Source organism: Trichogramma pretiosum, unplaced genomic scaffold, assembly GCF_000599845.2.
Source record: "Trichogramma pretiosum strain Unisexual culture from Peru unplaced genomic scaffold, Tpre_2.0 scaffold46, whole genome shotgun sequence".
NCBI lineage: Eukaryota > Metazoa > Arthropoda > Insecta > Hymenoptera > Trichogrammatidae > Trichogramma > Trichogramma pretiosum.
Genome location: NW_019641609.1, coordinates 658,270 through 681,265, shown reverse-complemented (window position 1 = coordinate 681,265; position 22,996 = coordinate 658,270). Strand labels below are relative to the sequence as shown.

General features: G+C 40.1%; 3 protein-coding genes across 4 annotated transcripts; all 3 read right to left on the bottom strand.

Moving 5' to 3' along the window:
* Positions 1–1,242: 1,242 nt before the first annotated feature.
* On the bottom strand, positions 1,243–6,451 carry LOC106654854. Its single transcript, XM_014374932.2, has 8 exons — positions 6,082–6,451; positions 5,478–5,552; positions 5,193–5,402; positions 4,916–5,116; positions 4,687–4,836; positions 4,514–4,601; positions 4,195–4,398; positions 1,243–4,131 (listed from the first exon to the last, which is right to left on the bottom strand). The coding sequence occupies exons 1-8, from the start codon at positions 6,094–6,096 to the stop codon at positions 1,277–1,279; spliced, it is 3,798 nt and encodes a 1,265-aa protein (XP_014230418.1). The 5' UTR covers positions 6,097–6,451; the 3' UTR covers positions 1,243–1,276.
* A 3,379-nt stretch (positions 6,452–9,830) lies between these two features.
* Positions 9,831–20,259, bottom strand: LOC106654855 (laccase-1-like). 2 transcript variants are annotated; one of them, XM_014374934.2, is made up of 9 exons: positions 19,775–20,259; positions 17,073–17,155; positions 16,276–16,613; positions 13,627–14,118; positions 12,821–13,168; positions 12,474–12,666; positions 12,174–12,389; positions 10,730–10,948; positions 9,831–10,583 (listed from the first exon to the last, which is right to left on the bottom strand). In XM_014374934.2, the coding sequence occupies exons 2-9, from the start codon at positions 17,140–17,142 to the stop codon at positions 10,198–10,200; spliced, it is 2,262 nt and encodes a 753-aa protein (XP_014230420.1). In that variant the 5' UTR covers positions 17,143–17,155; positions 19,775–20,259; the 3' UTR covers positions 9,831–10,197. The 2 variants fall into 2 exon arrangements, with proteins under 2 accessions (XP_014230420.1, XP_014230421.1); XM_014374935.2 differs by lacking the exon at positions 19,775–20,259 and adding an exon at positions 17,297–17,511.
* Positions 20,260–20,693: 434 nt separating this feature from the next.
* LOC106654660 lies at positions 20,694–22,975 on the bottom strand. Its single transcript, XM_014374623.2, has 8 exons — positions 22,466–22,975; positions 22,155–22,390; positions 21,836–22,095; positions 21,610–21,756; positions 21,400–21,514; positions 21,211–21,338; positions 21,080–21,135; positions 20,694–21,015 (listed from the first exon to the last, which is right to left on the bottom strand). The coding sequence occupies exons 2-8, from the start codon at positions 22,365–22,367 to the stop codon at positions 20,909–20,911; spliced, it is 1,026 nt and encodes a 341-aa protein (XP_014230109.1). The 5' UTR covers positions 22,368–22,390; positions 22,466–22,975; the 3' UTR covers positions 20,694–20,908.
* Positions 22,976–22,996: the final 21 nt, after the last annotated feature.

Genomic DNA, 22,996 nt, shown 5'->3' with positions numbered 1-22,996 from the left:
ATATGACATCAGGATATTTTTGAAATATCAGCCAACATCGCGTAAACTCCGTTTATTTTTTTTCAATTAACGAATAAATATTTTTTCTTGATCCAGGAAACGTTCGGGAATTTCAGTTGTGAGGAAAAATATCGCCAAATATTGACGAAACTTTATTTCTGAATGTCAGTATGGAACTTGAGCGGATGGCACAATTTTCGTTAGAGCAAGTGCTCCGTGTAACTATTTGATTTAACGTGGTATTAGCACTAAAGAATGACAATCGTAAATTTCTTGTGATCACAATTAATAGTGAATGATTCAGTTTAATTTAGTTTCATATTTTATACAAACTAGAACTCAGTCTACGTATGACTATGTTTGTGTGAATTATTTCATTTAAAAATTAATTTTACGAAGATTAGTATTTAATACACAGCTTACAATATTGATAGGGTTTTCCAATTGACCAAACTATTTTAATAGATACAACGATAGTCACCAACACAATGTCTATTACTGACTCGCTTAAAATCCTAAGTTTTTTTTATAAAAACTTGCTGTAAGCGATGAAAATAGATGAATCGATTAACTACATTGTTCATATAAAATAATTACAACTCGCAAATTGTTGTATAAAAACGCCTGAAGCGTCTCAGACTTTAAATGTATATGAAAATATACTTGCATGGCTGTTTTACACCAAACTTAGATAAGCAAGCCTCATTGATTCAACTAAACAATTAAAACAATCTGCTTCATTTTGAATAGCTATTACCAAAATACGTGTTAAATCTTGACTCAATTTTTAATTTTATCACAATAGTTCATCTGGCTAGTTTATCACCGTTTAGTGTATCCTTAAAGAATAAAATTTGAGCTTATTCGATATAAACATGCTGCTAAAATTCAAAGACTTTTCATTCTTAACCATTGCAATATTGAAAAATCTTCAATTTTTAGGTGCTTCAAAATATTAGATTTAATCAACCTTTATTGCATCGATCAAAACAAGATTCTCTAAGAGAACCATAAATGATTTGCTCAGTGATGAGAAAAATCTATTTTATATTTTTTCAACGTTACTATCATAAACGTTTGCTTATTTTTAAGTTTTAATCATTTTTTTAAAGCTTGAATGATATAACTAGTTCCGTAAGTAATTAATAATCCATTTTTTTGTAATTATGGTATTAAAATAGATTTTTCAAGGTTCCAGTAAAATTTATAAATTTTTCTAATTCTTCTCTGCATTATTAAATAATATTGAGAATAAATGATTTTAATATTTTTATGGCTAGTTACCTTCAATTTTTTCAATTGAATTATTTTCTTCTAACTCAGTGGAAGAAACTTCCGCTTCAATTGGAATATTTTTATTTTCGATCGGAACATTCTTTTCCGTTTCAATCGGAACTTTTTCTTGGTATCGATCTGATAGAACATCTTTGTCTAATTCAGCATTAATATTTTCATTTAATTTGAGTGAAGCTATGCTTTTTTTAACTTCTATTGAAGGTATATTTTCTCCCACTTCAATAGGACTGATAATATCTTTTGTTTCAATAAAAAATTCTTCTTTAGATTCAACTAAAACATTTTCTTTTACTTCAAGCGAGGTAATATTTTCTTCTGCTTTAATTGAAGCAACGTTATCTTCTGTTCCAGTCAAAACTAAACTTGTAGCTACATTATTTTCTGCTTGAACTGAAACAAAATTTTCGTCCAATTTTATTGAAGGATTTTCTTGTGTTTCATTCAAAAATACTTTTTCTTCTGCTATACTTGAAACAATGTTTTCTGATACTTTAACTAATTCATCTAGCTGTAATTTTACAGCATTTTTATCATTTAAATTTGATCCTAAATTTCGAATTTCATTAAAAGTATTATCTAGGTCAGAAATTGTTTGTTCATCACAAATAATATCAAGAATATCTTTTAGGGCTGTTGTAGGAGGTTCGTTGATTGTAGCACTAGAATTATCACAGATTGTATCAATCTTATCATTTGGTTCTTTGGTTATTTCAATTGTTTCTTTAAACTCTGATGAGAATTCATCGAAAGTTTGATTATTAGATGATTCAAGTTCATCTGCTGCATTAATTTTTTCTGACGTACTATTGGCGTCATAAAAAGATTTTTGTGGAGAATCGAATACATCAGTGTTGGAATTTTCAAAATCATATGTTTCATCAATGGCGTCAACAAAATCTTCATCAGCATCCACAAAAGATTGATCTTCACAGTCTATATCTTCAGTTATGATTGCTTCATTGTCCAAATCACCACTACCATGTTGATGGCTGTCACTTTCTTTGCTTATCAAAGCATTTTCTTCTGTAACTTTTAAAGTCTTAGAAGCATCTAGATTTTGATTATCCATGGAAGAATCTTCAGAGGTAATGTTTTCTATTAATGTCGAATTCTGAGGAATAATCGGAGTCTCTAATTGGCCATTATCATCATCAATAAGTAATAGATTCACATCCATATCTTCAGTTACGATTGCTTCATAGTCCAAATCATCAATATTATGTTCATGACTTTCACTTTGTAGGCTTATCAAAACATTTTCTTCTGTATCTTTTGAAATCTCTGGAGCATCTAGATTTTGATTATCTACGCAAGAATCTTCAGAGGTAATGTTTTCTTTTAATTCAGAACTCTGAGGAATAATCGGAGTTTCTAATTGGCCATCATCATCAATAAGTAACAGATTCACATTAACTTTTATTTTATCATCTTCAAAATTGTCAGTTATGACTTTTTCTTCTGAATTTTTATTGAATAACTCATCATGTCTCATTAAATCATTTTCCAATTGGTTAGTGTCTATACTTGGTAATGGAATTTCAGCTAATTTATCAACTAAATTTTTTAATAAATTTTCCTGACTCTGCAAAATTTGTTGAGACAATTCTTCAGATTCATTTTTAAAAATTCCAACAGTGTCAGCAGTTTCTACAGATGTATCTTCAGAAGATTCAACAGTTTTAGCGATATCAACAGATTGAACTTCAAATGTTTCAATGGTTCCAGAAATTTCTGTAGGTTCAACTTCAAAATTTCTAATAGTATCAGCAATTTTTACAGAACAATCTAATAAAGGTTCAACAGAATCAGCAACTTCTTCAGACTTGACATCAAAAGTTTCAATGTTTTCAGATTTTTGTGTAGTTTTAACATCAAAAGTTTCAATTCTTTCAGAAATTTCTGTAGGTTCAACTCTAAATGTTCCAAAGGGTTTTGAATTGTCTGCAGGTTTAACTTCAAAAGTTTCAACAGCGTTAACAGTTTTAATAGATTCATTTTCATAAGGCAGAACAGAGTCAACGATTTCATCAGATTTAACTGCAACGGTTTCAATGGTTTCAAAAGTATTTTGATGATATCTAATGATTTCAGAAATGTCTGCAGGTTGAAGTTCTAAAATACCAATATTGTCTGGAATTTTCACAGATTTATCTTCAAAAGTCGCAATTGTTTCAAAAGTATTTAATGAATTCTCATTGTCCATGACAAGTTGCTGAATATGAAGATTTTTATCGACATTAACATTCGAGTTATTTACCAAGATTTCACTTGAATTCATGGAAGGTACAGAATTATTTTCAAAAATCATGGTTTTGCTAATGGTATCAATGTCTAGATGAGGTGTTGTATCTTCTTTTTTAAGATTAGAATTAGATATGATCAGACCAACAGGCATTTCAATACTTTCAGATGACTTTGGATTCATTTCTACGTCCCAATCATCATTAACATTCTGAGTGACATTTAATTGACCTTTTTGGATTGAAATTTTATTTTCTGAGAGATCAAGACTGTCAATTTTTTCAGAGTTTAAATTCCTTATAGGCCTAGGTCTCTGCTGAGAGTAAGTGTGTTTTCTAAATTCTTTTTGATCTGTTTCTACTTTTTGAGGCAATGCTGTTGATGTATTTTTTAAACTTGATGTGAATTCAGTTGATCTTAATTCTACTTTATTAGGATTTCCAAATTCTCTTCCGTTTCTATAATCAAAAGATTTAGGTTTTGAGTAACTGTTTGTTTCAAAACTTGCATCAGCATCCTGTTGACTACTATAAGTAACTCTTGACTTTTGCCTTGGTCCAACTCTTCCAGTTCCAGCAATACTTGGAGCATTCACTGCAATTTGTTAAATATAAGTATAAATGAATAAATATTAGTAAATTAATAGAAGTTGTTTACCTTTTACACTCATTAATGACCCCTTGCACTGTGATCCTTGACTGGAATCATCAGACCATTCATTCTTTGTATCTTTCCTATCAGAGGTGGTTCTTCTGAATTCATTATTTGCTTGTGATCGACGATTGTAATCCTGGTGTTCAGATGATCTTTGTGAACCATGAAAAACGCGACTTCCACCATATCCTTTGTGAGAATAATCACCTAATAATAAAAAATTAGTTTCCATTTCCATTGTAATTCATTAATAAAATTCGAAGTTTCAATATTTTTAATATACTATTAGCATTTAAAAATTTTAGACATAAATTTAACTAACCATCGTGATAATTATTTTTTCTTTCATATGTATTAGAGTTATTTCTGTTATACTCTACTTTTTTTGTGAATTCTTTCTCTACATTGGACTGAAATATAAAACAAAATTGGAATGAAATATTATTTTTATGACATATCGTATTGAAAAAGTTGAATAATTTCTTATAAATTAACCTTTTCATTATCCCATTCTCTTCTCCAATTCCCTTCAGCGGTTTTTTGCCTATTGATTCTAGCTTCATCAATTTTGTTTCTTTCAGCTCTCCAAGCTTCATAATCTGGCCGATCATCTCTACTGTGAAAAACATTTGTTGTCCTGCCATCCTGCGAGAACAAAAAAGTTATTAAATATTCTCATAAGCTGATTACGCTGCTTACACAATTTAATATCATATTGACATACTTTGAAGTGTGATTGACTATTCCCGCCACTTCTGGTTGATGCAGCAGGGCCTCGTTCTCTTTTTTGTGGCACTCCTCGCTGGGCCTTATTAATAAATGTATTTTTGTCTTCATCAATTTTATTTTCAAAACTGATTAGTTGTGTTTCTCTTTCAGTATCAGCTAAAAAGTTATACTTTGGATCTGGAGGAGGTCCATCGCCCTGTAATAATACAATGATTAGATTCTTTGATCAAAGTAATTGTTATGATTAGTAAATTTAAGGTTTCATTTATTACCTGGCCATACTTAGCATTGCGCTGAAGCCTATCTTGTACGCTTGGGTATAGCGGCCTCACAGTATCTCTGCCATGATATGGTAGCTTCGTTGAAGCATCATGAGATTCAGAAAATTCAGGGGGCTCTCTTCTTATAGGCCAATCTTTAGATGGTACTAAATTAACCAAAGCATTTGCTTTAGCTGCCCTTTTTTTGTCTGCTTCAACTTCCTATAAATAAGAAAAATTATGTTATGAAATAAATGTGATTCAACGGATAATTATATAATTTCTTGTAAAATTTACCTCGTATCTCCTCTTGATTTCTTCATTTTTCAATCTCATACGATTGATTTTTTCATCTAAATCAATGGAAGCCATCTAAACAAAATATTCTTTTTAGTGCGTGGTTCAATCAAAGAATTTTAATTCAAGTACAAAATCTAATTGCAACTATAAAATATTGTCATGATAACGGTAATAAAAGACGGCGAATAACACAAGAGATGCTCCAAATACTTTAGGAAAGAGTACGATACACGTGCAGGTATGCACTACGCAACATATACAGCTAATTTACATTCCACGATGTGCGATGTTGTGTATATAAAAGCAGTGTGTGCTTTTTCTCGAAATCATGACTGTAAACGATCGATTGCACAGAAAAATTCAGTCCGCACTAATTGACAGAGACAACAGATAAAGCGATAAATCAAATTAATTCGATGTCCGTAATCGATAAACGAAAGAAAAGAGATAAGCTAGTCACGGTAATTTTTTTTGTCATTATAATTAAAGCAGTACCGCTGCCTGCACCTACACACACCTAACCTCTGGAATTTCATGCATCGAAAAAAAAGAAGAACAAATTCACGAATCGGGTGATGCGATGAAAAAAAGTTCAACTTACCTTGGAGTCGGTCATGGCGATGGACGATGCTCGCGAGTCTCGTTAGACCGAGCGCACTGTCGTGTGCTTGTGTGTCAAATCCAAAAATGGATCTACTCTCTCGTCGCACTATATACTATAAATTCACCAATAATAATAGGTTTGCGCGCCTACCGTTTACTCTGACGACGACCTTTGCAGCGATCGAAAAACATAACGGCAACGTTCTCTATCGCACATAGAAATTTTAGCACTCGGTGTAAAAGTGTCTGCGATCTTGACCTTTACCGCATTCGCAAAAGCGCGTCTTTAAGGAATTGAGTAATTTCGGGTATCACGCACTGTTTACCTCGTGCACTGCGACTGTCTACTGGAGAGAGATAGGCGAAAACTCATAACAGAGAGAGAGAGAAGGAAGGAAGGAGAAAGGAGAGAAAGAAGAGAGAGGCGTCGCAGGCGCTCATTATTATTATGATTGTTATGGCTATTTCGATGCGCGCGCGCGACATGGGCTTTTTTCGACGCGCGGCGCGACGATATTTCCCAAAATAGCCCTGCGCGCAAGTTAATATAGAAATTGTCGCTTGAGCTAGTTGGAATTTCACGTAACAGCCGTAGGTGCGCATATATCGGTATATCAATCGTATATTTGCATTTGAGTGTGAAAATGCGACACCCGATATGTTAATGTAGGTGTGCTATATACGGCATATATAGTAGAGAAGCTCTGACCCCTATATACATTATTACGCCAGACGTGTGCATAATTGTTGTGCAATAGGCTTAATTACTATTATTTTTATTCAAAGATGATTTATGACAATTCGAAGTGAAACTTCTTTACGTATGAAATGAGCGTATAAAAAACAAACGAGCGCGATTATAGTCGCGTACAAGAATGAGAACCGTACACTCTAAACCCGAAAGAGTAATTTTCGAACCTCCAAAGAGTAATCTGCGCTATTTACTCTTTTTAAAAGAGTAAATGACGCAGTTTACTCCTTTCACTTTACTCTTTTAAGTTCTAGCGTTAAAGTGAAAGGAGTAAACTGTTTGCTCTTTTGAGGTTCGAAAATTACTTTTTCGGATTTAGAGTGATAGACTTCTCAAAAATAGAGAATCTTTCGCGCGCTGTAATAATAGACGCAGCACTGTAATAATCTGGACTTCGGACTTTCAGATTTCAGAGTGCACCAATGAGCCTGCTCGCTTCCGCTGCTGTTGCATGCCGAGTAGCGCCACTAGTCACTACGGCTCGCAGCTCGACGCTCAGTTGCTTTTGTAACTTTGTAGAGTAACGTGTCATTCACATCTCTGACTTTCTCTCTGACTCTAGAGCACGTGCACGTGTTTAGTATAGTGCATTCTTCCACATCGTTGGTTACAACGCAACATCGTCATACAACAAAGATAGATCGCATCCACCGCAGCAGAAAGTGATTGTAAAAGTGAAATAATAAACAAATATTTTATTACAACAAGCCTTGTGTGTGATTGTGTTAATTGTGTTAATTGTACCCGAGTGCATTTGGAACCATGTCCACTTCCGACGACCACGAGGTATCACGCGGTTATGTTCCCGAAGACTCGAGCCTGCGAGCATTGAAGAGCTTGCGAGCAAACGCTGCCAATTGTAGTACGATTCTTCCTGAATTGTACGACTTGATCTACAATTGGAAGGGCCAACTGCCGAATCTCCGTGATATTTTTCCTGCCAAAGAGATCGAATGGCTGATGGCGTACGACGTGAAGTACAGAGACGAGGGCCAATTTCCATTCATCGACTTTGCGATCCGCACAGGCTACAAGGACGAAGCAGCAGCAGGCACCGAGCCTAGTCCGTGGCGCGCCACACCGGTGCATCTGGCCGCGAGACGCCTCGGCTGGACCAGCAGCGACGGGTATCGCGCGATCCAACGGCTCTTCAAGATCTACGACGATTTCTCGGTGAATTACATCGACCACGTGTCCGGCTACACGCACCTTCACGCGGCCTGCCTGGCTTGCTGCGACGAGGCCGTTGAAAAAATCATCGAGCTCGGTCAGGAGGATCCCAATCGACACAGATCCTCGGTGGAGCTGCCGTTGAACCTGGCTCTGCGGGCCGGTATCTCGTCCGGGTTGCCGTGCTGGCGGACGGTCGGCCTGCTGCTGAGAGCAGGCGCCGATCCGAATCTCGCCAACAAGGACGGAATGAACGCTTTGCACTTCCTCGTCGAGTTGCGCGCCACCGGCGACTTCGTCGAGAAGTTTTTCGAGATGCTGGACGACGTTCAACGGCCGATCGATGTGAACGCCTGCGACGAGAAGGGCGAGATTCCGCTGCACCGGTCTCTGTTCTCGCGCGATATAGGCTTGACCGAGGTTCTGCTGAGAAGGGGGGCCGATCCTCATCGGGCCAACGAGGCGGGAGTGACGGCTTTGCACGTGCTTCCCTGGGCCGACTTTCATGGCGGTTTCGCGGAGACGCTGCTTAGGTTCAGCCTCGACAAATATCAGCCGTTGAAGGTCGACATCGTGGATAAGACGGGCGAGACACCGCTGCAATTTGCTCTATCCCGGAGCAACAAAAACGTGATCCAGGCCTTGCTGAGGATGGGCGCCGATCCGTATTTGCTCAACGAGGACGGATCGACGCCTCTGCACATCGTTTGCGGCAAAGGCAGCGACGACAAGGAGGATCTGGTGGAGAGGTTCCTCGAGACCGTCGTCGAGGTGCACGGATCGTTGCGGCACGACGTCCTCAACGCGGACGGCTGGACACCGCTTCAATGGGCCGTGGCGAGTCTCAAGCCGGACTCAGTCGCCTCGCTCTTGTCTCGGGGCGCCGATCTGTCTAGCTTCGTTTTTCCCCCCGCGAGTCTCTTCAACGAGAGGATCAAGAAGCGGCCGTTCGAATTTATCGGCAATTTGCAGTTGAAACTGGCATCCGGTGCTCTGTTGGTGATGGAGCATCTCGAGGCAGGAGGATACGATCTGGATCCCAGCGACGCCCTGACCATCATGAGAGTGTTTTCCGAGTACGGACTGTTCGAGAAGGCGGGGGATCTCGAGGAACATTGGTCCGCCGACGAGAGGCACACGGCGGAAGCCCAGCGGACAATGGTAAAGCCGAACCTGTCGCTCCATGAATGGATCCAGTTACGACCCAAGGAGGCAACGAAATCGCTCACGCACGCGGAATGCTACAGGTTCGCGCACGACTATCTTTGGAAATTCGCCGACAAGCCCAGACGGGCTCTGGGCGTTCATCTGAGCGAGAAAATGTCGAGAGGATTTTTCCGGAGCTGGGCGCTGGATCCTTTCGCGGAACTGATACACTATCGGCTTCCCGTTGAAGTCTGTGAAATTATCGTTGATAAAGGATTTACGAACGAAGATTTTTATCACATTTGCTTGGCTGCTGCAGGACAAACCATCAGTGAAGGTGATAGCGATAGCGTTAGAGATAATGATAGAGATACCGTTGATCGAAATGTCCAATGTTGCAGATTTATTAATCTTTCAAATAAATAAATTTAAAAAAAAGAGTTGAATTATTAATTTTCTTGCCCTTATAGAAATTGAATTTGAATTAAATCAGTATAGCCTCTAAAAACTTTTTCTACGCCTTTTTAAGCTTAATTAAAATGATTTAATTCGAACCATTAATTTTAATATGCATTTTGGAAGAATTGTTATTGGAGCTGTTTAAATTTTGGGAAGTAAGGTATTGCAAACGAGCAAGATTATTTGATTTTCACTCTATCGACTGAGATCGTTTATTTTATGAAAAATAATAATCTATAAGCAAGCTTAGAGCTATATTTATAAATAAAAAATACATTTCAAGTCGCATTTAGAGTATGTTCTCAACATCTCCGCGATAATACGACGAGAACAAAAAAATCTTACTCACTAATCTCTATGTACAATACAAAAGTCAATTTATCTTAAAAATCTATCTTACAATCTTAGTAATTTAATTACTCTATAAACAGGAAATTACAGTACTGACAAGTTCTTTCGTCGCGGAGACTTTTCACAAAAGTCCGCGAGTTTGGGGGGTGGGGGACTATATGTACAATTGGCAATGCGCTCATCGTTCGCATAAAAAAAACGAGGAGCTATTCATATAGTAATAATACGAGAGGACGATCAGCTGAGCGACCAAGACAGGCTCATGATCAAGCCGAAGACGGACCAGGTGGTCGCGATGGTTCCGGACGAATTGTAGGCCCGAATCTCGCTTAGTATCAGCGGAAGCCACGTAGCGATGGACTTGCGTACTTCGTTCTCCGCGTGATAGCCGATCTCGTTGTCCTCGACGTTGTCGATCTTTACCGGTCTCTTGCTCGTCGTTGTCCTCGGTGTAGTCGTCGTTGTGGTAGTCGTAGTCGTAGTCAGGCCGTTCGATCGGTAATCGCCGCAGCGAGGGAAGTTGACCGGTACCGGGGCGAAATCCTCGTGCTCGCCGATCTTAAAGACCAGGGCCATGCCGACCTCCGAGTGGAACTCGATGTGGCAGTGGAATAGCCAGTAACCTGTTGAAAAGACACATATGGGCATTAGCGATTATTATTTTTTTTCTACGAGACATTGAGCTCGATTCTCCGATGCGGGAAATTCGGAGAAATAATTGCACACACGCGTGATTACGTGATTAAAGCTGTGCGTGTCCAGTACTCACCAGGATTATCGGCGTGGAATCTGATGACGGTGTAGCCGCCGTCGGGCACTGTGACCGTGTCCTTAATGGGCGCCCGGTCGAACTTCCGCTTGATGCGTCCCTCGGCGTCGTGCCTCTTGACTTGGTCGACGGTCACGTTGCTCGCCAGACGCTCCATCGCCAGCACGCGAAAATCGTGCCCGTGTAAATGGAACGGATGATTCGCGTCGTAGGGTACACCTGTGCACGATGATAAAAAAAATTAGTCAAATGAATAAAAAAAAAAAAAAAAAAACCGGATCGATAAAAACGCCTATATTATAGCTTCGGCACACGTGCTGATTAAACGAGTCGCGAGCGAGGCCTGATTCTAATCACGCACAGTCGTTACATGGCTAATTGTAAAATTGATTTACAATGTATAACAGCTTCGTCGCGATCATGACAATTGAGGATGTTAAGGATATGTATACTCGCACGCGGATATGTGATTTTATGCTAATCACTCCACCCGTAATGAGTCGCGGTGTACACGCATGATTATTTCTGACTAAACAACTCGACGAAAGAGAGATAGATAATTAACTCAATATTGGCTGCTGCCGCTGCCGCACGCAATTTTTATGTTCTCGATCGCGATCGATTATTTTCTAATTCTCTCGCGCCGGGATTACGCCTTAATTTACGCCTTTATTGAGCGTCGATCGTTTCGATTTAAACAATTCGCACAAACTACCGCGCGTAGTTTAAAAGTTTAAACGATCGTCTATAATATAACGAGATGATCGGCGCGATGATCGAGCGTGAAAAATATTTTATAAATATTATTATATTCTCTCTCTCGCAATGACGTCACGATATAATATGTATAAGCTCTCGATTACTAACTTGTACGTATACCGCAACATATTACACGAATTACACAATATAGCCATAAAGTGCAATTAATATTATCGACTTGGCGGCGCGTCGATAAAAAATAAACCGGTCAAAATTGTCCGTGTTTATGGAAAAAACAGACACACGTATATGAGATAAATTTAATATAAAAATAAGTGTGTTACACGTGCTTCGTACGGCGTGTAATACGTAACGAGCGGAAAATTGAATGAAATCTTTTCTTTTTCTCTCTTCTTGTCCTGAAACGCGCGTCGCGCGCGCGAAAAAGCACGTGAGCGCAGCGCCTTCTTGTGTAACCGAATTATACATGCGTGTGTGTATACACACTTACACAGAGGCAATTTATCGAAGCAATTACAGCTTCCATATAATGCACACTGCCATCGCGCGTGTAATTTTTTCTCTCTCTTTCTCCCTCCGCGTGGCTCTTACATGTGTACGCTGCGCCGGTTGAACTTAATAGTATAATAAACTGCCGCACAAGGTCTCTTATGTGTGTGCATAATCGTGCGTAATCGCGACTGACTCTTACGCGGACTAATAATGTCGTTTTAATCCTTCTTACCTTCGTCGACGAGGATGAGCTCGACGACGCTGCCGAGCTTGACTTGTAGCACGTGGCTGCACTTGCAGTAGTCCGTTTCGCAACCCTCCACAGTGCTGCTGTTGCAAAATCCCGACGAGTCGATCTGCTCGGTCTGCGACATGAGCGGGAACGTCGGCATCTTCATCGATATGTGATTGAGCTGCGGCGTGCCGACCTTCTGCCTCTTGTGAGCCACTATGTATGTAAGCGTAAAACGAGCGCAAGTTGGAACATCAGTCATATATTATAAGACACGCGAGTGTCGAGTAGTTTTCTTACCTTGATGAAAACCGTAGAGATTTTTGCGGTGAAATTCCGAGTTGTCTTTGGCGTAAAAGTCATAGGATATGTAAAACTTGTAATCGGGCTCTATCAACGGATCGTTGGCTATCCCGTTTTTATCTAGAGCGTCTAATTGCGGCACGCTCATTATTTCCTCCGTCTCCGTTCCTTTGTTCAGCGAGTTTATTTGCTGCAGAAATAAGCAGATATTAGTAGTAAATCAATAATGAGCATTATTATTTTCCATGAACGATCGTTAAACATCTAATTTTCTTTTCTTCTTCCTCTTTGATTTTCGTCGCGTATACTTATTTTTAGAATAATAATAGAGAGAAGATAATTACCAGCAATCCAGCTTCCTTGGCCGGCAGATCGTAGTCGACCTCGGCCTCGGGGTCCTCGTCCTCGGGTGCGCCCTCGTAGCGCAGCACCGCGACCTGATAGGCCTTGGTGAAGGTCGGCCCGCAGTCGAGCAGCCCACGGAATCTGATCCAGTAATTGGCCACGGCCTGGTCCATCTCGACGATGACGTCGAAGCGCTCGCCGGCGTAGGTGACCAGAGATCTGGCCTCGACCGGCTCGAGGTCGCGACCGTCCGAGCTCACGACCCACAGTGTGTGATTGTCGATCGACAGCTCGATCGGACAGTTGAGGAATTCGGCGTTCATGATGCGGAATCGGTGCCGAGAGCCCTGTGTACGTTAAAATCGAAAGATGAAGGAGTTGTATTTTTGTTTGGGCAATACGCAACCGGATGCAAGAGAGTCGCACGTGCGAGAAGTAAGAGAAAAAAATGACTCGGAACAATGAGCTCGCAGAACGAGTTAATTTAAGCGCCTGTGTATTATAATCGAATAAGATCGATCGATTTTTCTTACATCGAGATTCGTGTGCAGTACAAACAGGTGGTGGGCTCATTTGCGCGTATGTACACTCGAGTAAAAAGGAAACAAAAAAGTAAGTAAGTACACGCGCGCGCGTTAAAAGGATGATTGGACAGTAAAAATACAAATACAGGTACATATATTTATGGAGCAGCGAAGGATACGCTCTTTTTTTTTGTTCTCGCTCGAACGATTCCATTGTGACCGAAGGTAAGATAATTTTTTGTGACCATCCATTGTTGCATCATTCATAACGTATAACGTACCTGTTTAACGCGAAAAGTAGCAGTGGGCATGAGAGCCGTGCGATTGTGCTTCTCGTCCGCCAGCTTGGTGAATCTACCCAGCCCGTTGACGAGTAGATTTGGCGGCTTGTTATCGCCCATTCCGTGATAATGCGCCAAAAACTTGTCCAGCCCGAGCTCGTGATCCCAGTCGGAGATGATGAGGTGATGCTCGTCGTGATCGTAGAGATTGCGCAGCTGGTCGCGCTTGGGCTGCTTGCGCACGATCATGGGGCCGAACATGCCGTCGCCTCGCTGGAAGCCCACGTGCGAGTGCCAGAAGTGCGAGCCCGCCGTCTCGGCGACGAAGTCGTAGCGGAACGAGGCCCCGGGCAGGATGGGGCATTGGGAGACGAAGGGTGTGCCGTCCATGTAGGGATTGGTGCGCAGGTGCTGGCCGTGCCAGTGGAGGGTCGTGCTGTCGGCGTGCATCATGTTGACCGCGTCGACGATCACCCGATCGCCTTGGCATACCTATGGATGGGGAAAAATTAAAACGTTGTTATACCGATCGTTGCCGATTTTCCTTGTTCGAGCTTAGGCTTAATAGCAATGCCTATGATACGATTTTTATGTATGTGGTAATTTACGCGTATTACAATACTCGACGAGTGCAGCAGCTCGTGAGAAATCAATTGAAACGCTGCTCAAGGTTCGGCTGAACTGACACAAAAAACGGGCAATCCGAGCTCTCGCAATTAAGACCGATTCATCAAAAAATTTTTTTGTCTTATTCCTCTTATCTATTACATACATCTCTACATGCATCTATACATGTGATCGAGTCGAGCCATCGTATTATAATGTACCATAATATTGAGATATTTAACTGTCGCGAATCATAATGTTACTCCATTATAACGAATATAATTGCAGCTCGAAGCCGGAACCACCTCGACTATAAGAAATCGATTCGCCGGAAAAAAAATCGTGTATCGTGTGTAATAATAACGCACACGACTCTTATGCCTCCCTCGTGCTCGCTCACGGCTACGCATATCCAAGAAAAATTACTCATTCGTACAATATATAATCCGAAACGATCTATAACGAGCTTTTGCGGCTTACACATTTGGGGTGCGGTGTGACACGACTTGTCGCTATGCGTGTATCTTCGTGACGCACTTGCTCCAACAGTTCTCTAAATATTCATCGAGTAAAAAAGTCACGTAAACCGATCGCAGCATCACTGCTGCGCGAATAAAAGCGGTGCGAAGCGGTATATGTGTGTGTGTGCGCGCGCGCCTTTTTAATGTCTAAATTATCCTTGGCGCTGTTCTTACGATGCTCGATTTTCTTGGCATTGAATCGGTGCACAGGTCTCGCAGGTGGGGCGCGATTTCTCAAGTACTCGGCGTTTCCAAGTGAACGTCGACTACCCTTGAGCGCCGCCTGACCGTCGGTCCCCGGGTAATACACGTAGAAAGGATATGTATGTACGTATACGCAGTCAATCACGCGCGCCAAATGTCAGTTCGGATCTTTGTGTTAGTATGTATGTACTCGTGCACCATATAGTACAAGATCGCGTTGCGAAATTGCGAGCAGAATTTATCCCGATCGAGACCTTCGTAAGGTCGTGAACACCTTGGTGTACAAAACGTATACGTTCGTGCGTACGTGCGCTTGTACATGGACTGCTGCTGCTTTTCCTGCGTGGCTATTTCTCGTTATACTCGCATATTTTCCCCGACCTTAAAGACTATTTTTCAAGCTCGCGAGGATAATTTACATGAAATTATGTGGCTCGCGAGCAAAAATTCAATGTTAAGCGAGCTATAATATTATTTGCCTACATTATATATAACTCGTTGCTCCGTTGTTGCTTGCGACTCTGTCGCAATGTTTATTTTTGTTTATATCACAATATATGTGGATTATATGACTTCGCGATTATGATTCTTTATGGATTCTTTATGGATGCGTACAGCAGATGTCGATGTCTCTGTCATAAGTGTGTCTCGATTTCTTTAAAACTGAAAAAAACTCAAATTCAAATGTGTCTAATTTTCCATACGAAACGCGCTTGATTTGTTAATCGTTGCAACGAAAAGAAATCCTCCGAAGTAAGTTCAAAAGTCAAAAGTACAATAGATCTTTCCGGTGACGCTACGCATGGGCAGGGCTGAATCTTGAACCGGATTTTCCGAGTACAAATGTACAGTCGATCGCTCAATAAACGTATTTTATAAATATATGCGTGTCAATAAACGTAACATTTTGCAACGCACACACAGACGCGCTTATAATATATAATATAAGCGAGAGACAGGGAGAGAGAGACAGATAAGCGCGGTGGAGTCCCCGCAGTCGCAGTCACACAATCTCGCGCATAAATAATCAAGTATTAGTATTATATATACATGCGGGGTAATTAGTGAATATTAGTCGCGCTCGCAGCTATACAATGTCTATCGCCGCGCGCTTTTATTATTATTACGTATATAAGAAATGTTTAACGAGCTAAAAATCCGATCACGTGCTTTATTGGTAAACGTTTCGCAATCGCGGCGCGTGATCGGTAATCGGTAATCGGTAATCGTGTATTATAATATACGCACCCGTGCGAATGCACAAGCCCTAGCTATATGCGCGATAGAAAAAAGTAAATATATTCGATTGTTATTTTACCTCGATCGAAGGGCCGGGCATCTGCCGATTGACCACGACCAGTGGCCGATTCACCCCGTCCGCCGGGATGCAGTGCGGCCTCGCGCAGTCCGTCACGTTGTAAGGGCAGTCGTAGCAGGCCTTGCTCATCGCGTAGTAGTGCTCGATGTGAAAAGTGTAACGACACTCCATGGCCGGCTCGTTGTCGCGGCATTCGCGCCGGCAGGGATGCTGCCTCCAGTCGACGAGGTCGATGCTTTCCTCGCTCAGCTCCTCCGGATCCAGCCAGAAGGGCTCGGCGGCTGCTGCCTCGATCGTTGCTGGGGTGGCTGCCGAGGCTGACCTTGCCGCTTTACGAGCTGCAATAACGATAATTGGGGCACGTGTAATACATCTTTTATGAATGAGTCAAAATATTGTAGTACAGTCGCGACGCGATGACAATGATTTTTATTATATTTTCTGGCTAATGACAAAATCGCTGAAGCAGATTAAGCCTGTTCTTCAAATTAGAACGGATTTGTCGGCGGCGCACGCGATAAGCTGTATAAAAAAAAAAATAGGCGTTAACATGTCAATAAAGCCATAATTGGATGAACAACACCGTATGTAATACGTCTCTATAATTCACTTAATTTCCTCAGCGGATATTTGGAAAAATATTCCGATTAAAATTAAGCTTATCGTCTCATCAAATACAATCTCAACTACGCGAGTATATATAAATATATACGTGAGAAGACGAGTCATTGACCAATTTTTTCTTCAATTTGATTTTATTTACGCGATAAAAATTGGAAAAAAAAAAAGATACTCACCATCCAGCAAATTTCCATAGACGAGCAGCTGAAGCAGCAGCAGACACAGGTGAAATTTCGTGCGAGCCATTTCTAATGTGCACCTAAAAATCAAGGCAACGTCTCTCGTAAATCGAAGGTAAATAATGAATCGTGCGTTGGAAAATTTTCAACGCCGAATTGCGGAGTCGTAAATTTAAAAGAAATAAACAAAAATCACTCGATTAAAAAAGTAAACCACTCACTGAGGCAGATCAAAGTCAAAACGAAAAAAATAAATAACCCCGCAGCTATCGTCGCGTGTGTCACAGGGGGTGACATGCAAGTCCGCACAAGATCACGCACGATTCAACACTATATATTTATAATACGAGGTAGCAGCAAAGTAACGTGTCTCTCCGTCGTCGACGAGATCCGCGGGGAGAGATGTAGACTCGTCAATGTTTGAGCGATATCTGACCGGCACCGTCAAGATCCGCCGGCGTCTATATAGTAGTTATTACCTTGTACACACACGCAGACACGCGCGGAGTACAGTGCAGCACAACACACGCGCACGCAGTCGAGAAAGAAAGAGAGAGAGAGAGAGAGAGATACAGTCGCTCGAGATGGACCCCCCGCTCGCGAGTGCGTTTATAATGTATATGAAAATGAATTGTCAACGTCTCCGAGTTTATATACAGCGTATAGACACCTGTGTGCGCGCGCGCCTAAGGTATATATAACATAAAAATCGACGCAGTGGTAAAAACCCGCGCGCACGTGGGCCTCGGCTCACCGATTGGTCCATAGAGCTCGGAGGCCCAATTTAACATGAATGCGTTTATAATGGATGTAACGCACTGAAAGGACAATGGGTCAGTAGTGCGTAGAGAAGCGGCCCCGTGTTAATTAATCTCTATTTAAGTAACGAGTCTGTGCAGGTGTTCGACGCATCGATCATCGCTCCATCATCTTATCTTGACGTATCCCACGCAACAATGGTTCATTGTACTCGCTACTATTCTCCGAATTTATCGTTGGTCCAGCGGCGTCCGGAGATGTTGTTTTTTTAACACACTAATTTATGCAGATCGTTAAAGCAGATCGATCATTAAAAATCAACGTGGTGCGCGCTTTCGAACGTCATTATGTGTTTTGAATGTTAATTTTAAAATTTCCTCCAATACGTACATAATAATAAGCGAGAGGAAATTTTTATAGGAGCTGGCTCCGAAACAACAGAATAATATTGTGCAGGCGATCGACGACGATCTGTTTATTGTGTATGCGTGTGGCGATACAGCTCTCTCTATACTATATATTAATACGATCGCGCGTAAATCCCATTTTTTTGTCGGTCAACGTAGGAATAATATACAGATCATCGTCATCGAGATGCATGCATCGACGACGACGCATGGGGGAAGCTGCTGCACGCGGACGAACACGGCTGTCATATCGCAATACGTCACTGCGTTCGCATCATACAAATTGCTTAACAAATAGTTGGAATAACAAATAGAGTCTACTATGGTATTTATTCGCGCAATAATAATGCGTATTTATTATGCGCGCGTCGATCGTGCACTACAAAAGGAATGTATCGCGTCAACTCTACTATCTAATTCTAAAAGCAATCGTAATAGTGACGACGACGTTGTATTATATCGGTGGAAAAAACGAGACTTGCCGATTACGGTGCAACACACATAGTGTCGTGTAAATGTCTCATTGACCCGCATGTGTGTACAGTAGCTGTTGCTGCTGCCCATCAGCCAATCTATCTACATAATGACTTTGCGCGCGCGAGAAAGTCGGCGATCTTCACGGCCGCCGCGGCGACTATCGCTTATACATATGCACGTTACAAGCGCGAAGAGATATCTTTTTTTTTTTTATTTTACGAAACGCGCGTGCGTTAACGATCGCACACCGCGGAAACCCATGCAGATCTCGCGACGACCTACAGTATATATATAGTTGCACCGCCGCAGCGGTAAGATTCTGGAAACGTCTTTACACGCGTCGCAATTGGTAATACTCTTTTGCTGTATCATTACGTATAGTATCGTAAAAGTGAAATGATTTTCAGGTAATACAGCTGCTGACGCCGCCGCCGTTTGTACGTAAGTGTAACGCATGCCAGCCCGATGCATCGCACCCATATCGGGGTATACTTTAAATTTATGTGTAACGATCTTTTGGATCGATGATGCGCCGATTCACATCACATAATCATGAATGAAACTCGATGTATTGCTTTATTACGTATTGTACACAAATAACGTCTCGTAACGCTGTTTACACTGTTTATCTGCCGATAATGAGACTGTGTATAATCACGGCATACATGTAAATTCGTGTATTTATACCCCCGAGCACGAACTCGTGGCGCAGTATCCCGCTTTTTCGGGGTCAGCTTTTTTGCTTCTTTGTCGCGAGATCGGTCTATTGTCGATGGCTAATTATTGCGCAATCTGTATAGTTACAGACATTCTTACATTTTTTTTCCTCTTCAAATCTATTATATCGTCAATAGTAGCTTAAGTAGCAGAGTTAAGCCACGCGAGCGATAAGCAATCGTCGCGCGACGCGGGACGTTTCTCGACGGGATTGGAAAATCATTTGCTATTATCTAAACATGAATTTCAGCTTATATTTTTGCGCTCTCGGACACGTTAAAAATAATGAGCTCGATATGCGCAGTCGAGAAAAATCTGTAATATAACAATAATACTTACTCGTTGTGAGCACCTCAAGAAAAGCTCTTATTTGCAAAGTCTATGCGGGGAGTCAATCAATCCTGTACAGAAGCGTCGAAGAAAAAAAACAAAACACAAAAAAGCAATCGTTAGCTTAGAAGCACTGTAAATCACGTCATTTTCGTTATTAACGTCCGCGCCTACGACAATAGGACTAAAATTTTTATATTCTCGCAAACGCGATTGTTGCGCGATGACTTATGAAAATTAAAGACGAAGGTGCGATAAACCCTCCTTGTGGCATTGAAAAACTATCACACACACACACGGGCGCACTGGAGTTTCATTACTTTACACGCGCCGCCGTCGTCGCCGAGTCATAGGAAAAATTTGAAGAAAAAAAGAATCATTTGCGCGCCGAGATAAAACATTTTACATAATCTCCGCGCGGATCGGTAATGTTATTGTCATTGCGCGCACTTTTCCTCCTGTTAGTACGCGCACGGTAAACGATACTACTGAGAGACACACGAAACGAAGAAATTTCGGCTCCGTCGATCGACGCGCGCTCTTAATTCCCTCTAGACATGTCGGATCCTGCACGAAAATGAGTTCGATTATCTCTGCTATCGACTCGAATTCCCGGGCGGACACAAGGCGCGCACGCGACAATTTTTTTTCTTTTCCCCCCGCGTGCTCGTAAGTAATCGAGCGATTCGAGAATTTATATTATTTTATGACACGAATTCATTGCCGCTGTGTCTCTCTAATTCGTGTATTAACGAGCAGAGAGAGCATTTGATCGTGAATAATAAGCTCGAGATAAACTTTTATTTACGTTATAATACCGACGCTCTCGTCGCGGCGCACGTGTTTATTCAATATTTTTTTTTTCGTCGTCGTAATTACACAACTCTGTGTCCTTTATCGCGAGCTGCGGAGTGCCGTTTCGTTACACAAAATGTTTCGCGCGCCGCAAGCGCGCGGAAAGAAACAATGTATGAACAAGACAAGACGATGACTTCGAAGAAACGCTTACAAGTAATAAAACATTTTTTTTAACACTGACTTCCATTTTTCATATCGACAAATATATTTTATATATTTTACAAATGTATTTACATAATGTACAGGAGGGTATTGCGTGGTACACACGTGATGAGATTGATTCGATTAATCTAATTGACTTTCGTCGTTCATTGGACTTTCTTGGTCCCTTTCCTCTTTGGATTTTTTTACTTTTCTCAGTCGGTTGATCTTTTTTTTGACAGTCAGCGCGCCTACAATAATTTCGTTACTGTGAAAAAGCACATTTTCAAACGGAAAACGTTTTTCTTAACTTACACTTGAGCGTCTGCCACAATTCCTTTTTATGAGAGGCTTGATGTTGTTTGTATTTTCTATAAATTTCATTTTAAATTGTTAGCAGTTGAATGATATGAAAAATGAAAATAATATTTTCGAAAATTTCCTACCTATTCTGCATATATTTGTGCCTTTTTACAATTTTTGATAAATACATTCTGTTGAACGAGGGTTTAGGAAATAAGCAACGTTCTAAAAACTTATCTGTATTGCAATGTCTAATAAAATCAAACCATACCTGAAAAAATTATGAATTTTAAGTATATTGTTGTAAATCAATAATATACAATGATACTTACAAAATCAAAATACTGTGAGATGAACCAAAGGCAAATTAGAAGTAACTCATTCAAAGATTGATAATTATATGGCAGTAGTATGTACAGAGGAATATCAATAATATATGCATATGTCCTAAAATAGAAATATTTTTTAACATAATTTATCATTTGATAATTTTAAGTTAGAATGTGCTATAACTATATGAATAAATATTTTTTTAGTTTTACCAATATATGCAGTAGAGACCATAAATCATTCTTGCATAAAAAGTTTTGACTTTTACTGGCCATCTTAAATACAATATTCTAACAATATCAAAAATCAAAGAATCTATTGATTTAAGAAGGAACATGGTTGAAACTGGAGGCCTTAAACTGTCAAAATAATATTGAATTATATGTAATGAAAAAAATCGAATTTTTTTAAATAGAAATAAAATTTTGATTATCAAACCTTTGTCTAGGGATTCCAAATAGAAACAGCATAAACATCATATTTGAAAATGCTTTTTGCCAATAACCAGAACTTAATAATATTAAACTGTGGTGTATATAAAAACTTTTCATGATGATCACATTCATTTCTGGATTTAATATATAATGCCATAAAAATATAGTATATACAAGAATCATAAAATTACAAATATATGTCCATGTTATAGTGGAAATTCTATTTCTGTGCAGCAAGCCATGACCAGTTCTCCTTAAATATTGCTAAAAATGAAAATGTCAAATTAATACCATTTATTGTACCGTAAAATAATTTTACTTACATTGAGCATTTTTTTGAAGATCAAATGTAAGGTGGTTGAGGCAACTAAGATATATAATATTAAAACTTTATCATTTATATTTATGCTTCTATTCTTAATGAAGTCAGCTGTATTTGGTTTTAATTGAATATTAAACGGATAGTGCGACCAGTCGTACAAGAAATTGGGTACTAGCCATGGTGCCAAACCCTCCAACATATCAATTAGTAACATTCTAAAGCCTTAACATGAGATGCCTACAAAATCAGAGTGTCAATTGATTAATAATCACATTCTCAAATATTGCAATATTGGTTTCAATCTCTACTCACTCAGTACTCTAGTAGTAAATTGACGAATTTTCTTCACTTAATTTTAATCAAATCCATGTTAGATTTTCCAAACATTCAAGTTTCATACTTATCATTAAAAATAACTCAAAAGCTTTATTTAGATTCTTCCTCTTTCTCTCTTTCACTCTCCCTTTCTCTCTCGGGACTTGCGATTGTCAAACAGCTCTACATAATAATAATGAGCTGCAAGTGCTGGTCTGCTGACGCACTGACACATCGTAAAAAGCAGAAGACTTCGAGCCACGGCACCAGACAATTGCGACAATAGCGCTTTGACTAATTTCGGCGGTGACAAAATGAGTTACCAACTAATTATTCGAATTAAATGTGCAAATTTCACACGTTGCACCAAATCACACGTAAAATTACAATTTTCATAAGTGATTTGTGTATTCTGACGATGTAGATTGATTCGTTGCCATGCTTACTCTGATCTGCGCTCAAAATTGATTGGTAATTTTAAATGCAAATATTTAAATGGCCTAACGACCCATCAAGAAATTGTTTAAT